The sequence below is a fragment of the Atta colombica genome, unplaced genomic scaffold (assembly GCF_001594045.1).
Source record: "Atta colombica isolate Treedump-2 unplaced genomic scaffold, Acol1.0 scaffold200, whole genome shotgun sequence".
NCBI lineage: Eukaryota > Metazoa > Arthropoda > Insecta > Hymenoptera > Formicidae > Atta > Atta colombica.
Window position 1 is genome coordinate 1537435 of NW_017259295.1, and position 6999 is coordinate 1544433.

At 29.0% G+C, this 6999-nt stretch overlaps 1 protein-coding gene across 1 annotated transcript; it reads left to right on the forward strand.

The window, feature by feature from the left end:
* The first annotated feature begins 4787 nt into the window (after positions 1–4787).
* Positions 4788–6510, forward strand: LOC108687159. Its single transcript, XM_018192782.1, has 3 exons — positions 4788–4983; positions 5425–5870; positions 6269–6510. The coding sequence occupies exons 1-3, from the start codon at positions 4788–4790 to the stop codon at positions 6431–6433; spliced, it is 807 nt and encodes a 268-aa protein (XP_018048271.1). The 3' UTR covers positions 6434–6510.
* Positions 6511–6999: the final 489 nt, after the last annotated feature.

The window sequence follows — 6999 nt, forward strand, 5'->3', positions numbered from 1 at the left end:
TCCGTAAAAGTCTTAACCTCCTATATAAAAAGCGAGCACATGCGTATTTGTTTACTTTTACGGAGGTCGGAGTGCCGACAAGTTACTTTTATGGAGATTCGACTATATAATATAAAATATAAAATACATATTGATTAAAGTTCTTTTTCTATTTTTTTTATTTTTTTCTATTATACACAAATAGTATTTCAAATTATATTCATAATAATAAAGAAATTATTTCTAATAATACATAGCGTTGCAACATTGCTACGACATTATAGCGCAATCTTACTAAAGATGGACATTTTTATGACATTGCAACAATATTGCAAATACATTGCGCAATCTATTTGCAATATTATAATACTGCAATATTACAATAAATTATATCTGCAATCATAGTTACATCTTGCAATCTTTCTGTGCTGTATCGGTCATATACAAGGGCGTTTGGAATTTAAATGTCAAAATTTTGGGAGCGTGTAGGGGATCGATAAAGAAAGAAAGTCCTGTAGAGATATGCTCGTTTTTGTTTCGTTCTCGCACTGTCTCTAAAGTTATCCTTGTGAAATCGTGCACGAAAATGATAATAATAATTCCGTTTTCAAGTGCAAACTTTTTGGTTTTTTTACATTTCTTCTTTTGTTTTATAAAATCATCAGTTACTTGTTAGAAGTCATCGAGTAAATTACTCGAATTAAATAATTTCATATGATTTGAAAGAGAAAGTAAGAATTAACACGAGTGTAACAAAAAAATAAAGAAATTGAATAATAAAAAGAGAAGAGAAAAACAGCTGGATATTTTGTAATGCAACTTATCACTGAGAACCTAGTTTAAGTATCTCATCTCAACTTGATATTGTATTAGATTTCCTTTGAGTATTAATATAATCATTTTTATTAAATTAATTTGCTGTCATGTCTAGAGTTGTAACAGTATTAACCTTCCCTGAACTAGGTAGAAAATCAACATAGACCATATGCGTATATCTCATATTCCATGCTATATTTCATTTTAAATATACTATAATTTAGTATAATTAATAACAATGCATTCTCCAGTTTCTCAGAATACGAGAATACGATATCTTTTAAAAAATTATTGAAATTCATCTTGGAATGTATCACTCCACCAACCTTTCGCGGAGGGTTAAAAGAAATTGAAAGTTCTTCAATCGATGGAAACATGGATACATATATGTACATGGATGTATGTACATTGTTGAATATCAAATCAGTAATTGTAATTCATTTTAGCAATAATTAAATGCTTAACTGTTAGAAATAAATCTTTTTAATGTTGTCACATCTTCTATTTTCTTCATGTTCCAATTGCTCGATACTTCGCCAACTTCACCAAACACACACACAGAGAGAGAGAGAGAGAGAGAGGGGGGGGGAGAGAGAGAGAGAGAGAGAGGAGAGAGATGGAGGAGGAGGAAAAAGAGAGAGGGGGAAGAGAGAGATCGCGATTTACTAGCAACATATTATAATAACTGTTTACGTTAACCGAAAAAATATTTTTAACATAAACATCTCTTTGATAAAGAAAAAATAATCACAATTAATAAAGATGATGAAAAAGTATTTCTATTAGATTTCTTTTCTTATATTTCTATTCTTATATTATTTTTCGACAAAACTTCTTTAATTAACTTTTTCGCAAATTAATTAAATGCAAATTAATTTTTTTCTTTTTTTTCTGAATATTTCTAAATATTGCACTTTTAATTTATCAATTTTCATTCGCCTATTCATTCTTCTTTGTTATTCTTTGGCGTATCAATTGAAAAAAAATTGTTCAAATTCTACGCATTACATGTAAAGATGTATGCGATTGAAAACATTGAGGTAACACACACCCATGTGCTCCAAAATCTCGAATTAAATATAGTGCGTTAGTTGAGAGTTAATAGATATAAAATTTTTTCGTTTTGTAAATGACCTGAAAAAGCTTTTAGTCATTTTTTAATGATTTATATTATCTGGATATTATTATTATTATTAATATAATAATAAATAGAGAGTTGACAATATAAGTCAACTAAAAGTCGGACATAAAAAAATAGCTTTTAAATTTTCAAAAATGGTCGATCTGAAGTCGACATTCAAAATCGACAAAAAGCCATCCTAGAAATTAGAATAGTCGACTAAATGTCGATCTTACAAGTCGAAATTAGAATAGTCGACTATAAGTTGACTAAAAATTGTGAAATAATGTTATATAAAACTGTTACAATATAAACATATAAACATATACAGTTTTTCATTTGAGTTTTGATTTATTTTATGTATATGTTAATGGATAATATAATTAATTTGGGATTTATACATATCGGTTGACATTATAGATAATACACGCTTTATCAAAGCATTTATAAAATTGTAAAATTTGATTAGATCTTTCAGTAAAATATTTTTGCATTGTTTTTACTTAAGTATACTTAATTACAGAATTGGGAAGTAATGTATTACTTGTAACGCCACTTTGATCGATCGTTACCTCCAATTTTTATTAGATGGTTTAGATTAGATATTTTTTTAGATTAGATATTGCTAGCGCTGAAAGATGTTTCGGTTTAATAAGCCTGTTCGCGTTGCATGAAATCTCGAAATATTTTTGCACTTAAAATGAGATATATAGATATATATTTGGCTTTGAAAAGAGAGAAAGCGAAGATGCCGAGTGCCAAAAGTGCAAGCAATGCGAACAGACCTAATATCTTTAGAAATACTTCTATGTAATTATTAAATAGCATGTTCGGATTCTCATCCAGATGCTCCTTAAATGTCGGTCATCCTTGTTTAACGTTTGGTAAACTAACGTTCGGTACAAGAATGGAGTAATACTTGATAATCGAGTGAAAATCTGAACCCAGCAAAAGTTGTGTTATTATAATAAATGAGCGAAATATTTAAATTTTTTTTAATGAATTATGATATATATTTTCCAAGTATGCAAATATGTATTTATAATTTAACATTGCAGTAGTAAAAGGTTATTATATATGCAATAAATGTAACTATAAAATTATTTTATTATTTTATTTTCTCATTTTTTTTATTTCTTAAAAAATTTACAATATTTTTTTTAATTGATATTTTATATTTTATATCTTAGGCTACATTCCGATAGTCCACTATCAGTATTGAAAAACTATAATTTACATTAACAAATATACTATGGATTTTCAGTACCGAAGTGAATCTTAAATACATTCCAGACTAATATTATATTTGTCGTATGATCATACATTTCAAGTTTTGATTGATTACAAGAAAGAAAAGTTGTCGGATCTGTTTATCCTGTGGAAAATCAATAAACTTAAAATCCTTATCGTATGACAAATGTAATATCAGCTTAAGGACCACCGCACAAACATTGTCGTAATGCCTTATGTCATCTTATATCATCCGTAAAACATAAATAACGTACAGAAAAGAACATAGCATAAGAAGTGGTAAAGAGCTTGTGCTATGTTTTTCTTTGTATGTTACTTATACTTATGCTTAGAGAGGACTATATGTAAAGTAACGCAAGGCTCTCATATAAAATGGCACAAGCCGCTACGACACTACGGCAATATTCGTGCGATTCATACTATGGCCCTAAGACCTCAGCATAGACTTTTGACGCATAATGCACAGTGCATAAGAGAATCAATCAGAAACTTTTTCTTGTGAAATAGAAGGAAAGGAAAGATATTGATTAATTCTCTTATGCACTATGTGCGTTATACAAAAATCTGTGTTGCGGCTTTTAATAATAACACAGTGTTTAAAAAAATAATATTAAATTTAAATTAAAAAATAAAAATTGTTGAGTTAACTCTCTCACGTGCAATGTTGATAAAATTAGACTTATTCGACGTGTTTTTGCACAAAACGATCGAAACAGGCAGAAAACAATTGCCGCTCTGCCTTATAAAACGAGATATTAATCATTTAATTTAACGACTATTTAGGTTAGGAAACCTGTTATACTAGTGAAAAGCAGTGATACGAGCATAATGTGTTGTTTGATAGAATTTGGCATAAAGTTCTTTCAAATATTCCAAGATATGATACAAAAATATTGGCTGAATTTGTTTAAAAAAAGGAGTTAATTTTAATGAACAATTATATAATGTTTTAAAAGTGATTGCGGTAAATTAAATCTTGCAACATCAATAAATGTCTCAAAATAAAATATATTTTCTGCTTTATCTCATTAAAAGCACAAATTTTCTTATATAATTTAAATTATAGCAAAGAATATTTTATGATTCAAAATATATGTCTACACATATTCTCTTCGATTAATTAAAAATAAAAATTTTCTTATCTTAAGTTGTAAAGAATGTGACCACAGCACATGCTCAGTATGACAGGTTTCTTAACCTGAGTAATCGTCAAATTTAAAAATTATAATCTCGTTTCGCGGAACAGGGCGGCATTATTTTTATCAGATTCCGTCGTTTTGTGTAAAAATACATCGAATAACCTAATTTTATTAATATCAAATATGAGAGGGCTAAACTCAACAAATTCCACAGTAACGAAAAACTAACGATTAATCGTTACTTTTTAAATTAAATAACTAGTAACGGTAATGCGTTACTTTTTAAAATAATTTTTAAAATAAATAACTAGTAATGATAACGAGTTATTTTAACAAAAAGCAGCTGTAACGGTAAGGCGTTATTTTTTTCAGGTAATGTTCTCAGCTCTGCTTAATTTTACAAGTGTTTATTCGTAATACATAAACACATATGTATATATGTATATACATACATATATTATACATCTGTTTATTAAATCAAAATGGCTATATTAAAAATGCTGAAGCGTACCCTGTGTAGAAACATTGCAACAAGCGGATCGAGATTCGTGGGCATCATAGGACCCTTAACAATTCCACCACTACAGATTGCAATTTTATATTATTTCTGGCAGGATTATTCGAGGGTTGTGGACAAGCGGTACTGTTCCTGCTCGTGTTGGGACACTGTCTTTAAAGGTAACACTAAAATATTCTAGAAATATATTTTTATGCCTGTTTCCACCAAAGTAGATTAATTTTAATCTCAATTCAATTTACTCTCTATTTTAATCTCTTTTTTAATTTTCAGAACTAATTAAAACTAATTAGAACTTTTTATAATTTTTTTAATTCTTAAAAAAAGAAAAGTAAATTAAATCAAGAGATTTTCTCCTACATAACATATTTTATCCAAGATACATCCTTAGGATGTTCAGAGAATATAAGAATATCTTTTTGGATGTTCTTTGAAGATCTATGGGCTAATTCTAATTCTTAGAACTAAAAAAAAATAAAGAATAAATTGAATCAAGATTAAAATTAAAATAATTAAAATTAATTTATATTAGTCGAAACGGGCATGAAACTACTAAATAGCAAATCGCAGATCCAACTATAGAAATCAAAATTTTTTTACAGGTTCATACGAATCCGGCATCGCTCCTTACAAACACATGTACTTTAATGCTACTTCAAATATGTTGAAAATATGGATACTCATTGTCATTGGAGTAATTGTGTTTTACGAAACAATGAAACATTTGGCGAAACTGGCTATCAAACAGAGACTAAGACAATCTATGATGCTCCTCTTTTCAACTTCTCTGTTCTCCAATTATTACTCATGGTGGGTCTATATTAATTATTGGAACGACGACTTCTACTCTCAGTGGTATCACCAGTTGTTTTTTACAATTACTGAATTAATATCTACGGCTTGGGTTGTCTCCCTTGCGGATAAGAAAAATCCAATCACACACAGAAAGGCTTTCGGCATTGCTGCGATAGCCTTTTTACATATTGTGGCTGGTGGGTGGGATCAGTTCTTTGAAAATGTCGTTAGAGGAGAGGGTCACGCACACCAGGTAAGAATTCACAAATAATAATGAAATAAATTAGTTGCTCACACTACATTGGATTAAAATTACTTTATATAAAGTTTCTAAAAACAGTGATATAATATACATAACTTTTATAATGAAATAATATATATATATATATATATACTCTATTACTCTAGAATTATGTTGTAACTCTAGCATTATATTGATGCATAAATTTTACTTATTGAGCATTAAGCTGTATTCTTTCAATAATTACAACTTGAATCTGTTACATTAAAAGCAAGGACAGATTATTAAAAATTTCTATTACTTATATACATTAATTAAGAGTTTATTTTCTTACATAAAATTTACATATCAGTAGATATTATATCATTGAACTTAGACATATTGTTAATAGTTTAAAATATTTATTACAGGTCATACGCGATTTGGGTTTCATGATACCGGATATTCTCCAAGTCATCATTCCATTATGGCTGATTAAACGGGAAAGTATTTATAATATCCATCTTCCTAACTCATTAGCGTATATGTCAAGTATTGTGATGATCGGATTGTGCATTTGGTCATTTCTGTTGTAACGATATCATTAAGGATAACATAATAATGCGTAATAGGCAGCAACAAAATGATTGAAAAATCAACAATATTGTCATGTCTCTAGAGCTCTACTACTTTTGGTCCTCTCAGTATGAGTACAGTTGACCTAAGGAAAATCAATACGGGTTGATAGACTGAGTTTCGCTCGAGCTAGTATTACGTTTCCGCTGAGGCTCTGTATTTTCCTGCACAATAGAGTTATGATGAAATCACACGATGCTCAATTTCTTGAATGATAAGCATGTATATATACTTATTATTCAAGAAATTGAGCACCGTGCACTGAAAGAAAAGATTGGCTAAATATAGCATTTTTAATTGGTTGCAACAGCCAAATTTTGGTTGCGTTACGCAGCCAAGTTTGAGTTGCATTAGCTTATCGAAATCCTAACATTGCAGATAGGCTAAATCAAAAATTGGCTGTTACAACAAAAAATTGACTGTTGCAGACAATTAAAAAAGCTAAACCATATTTTACCATCTAATTTAATTATTGCAGCAGTCAATCTTTTTTTTCAGTGTGTGATTCTATTTTTACCGTTATGTC

Excerpts from the sequence above, each read along its gene's own strand:
- LOC108687159 (XM_018192782.1), top strand. The coding sequence starts at position 4,788 with ATGGCTATATTAAAAATGCTGAAGCGTACCCTGTGTAGAAACATTGCA. Across the intron at positions 4,984-5,424 it reads TTGGGACACTGTCTTTAAAG|GTTCATACGAATCCGGCATC; the intron begins GTAACACTAAAA and ends ATTTTTTTACAG. Across the intron at positions 5,871-6,268 it reads GAGAGGGTCACGCACACCAG|GTCATACGCGATTTGGGTTT; the intron begins GTAAGAATTCAC and ends TATTTATTACAG.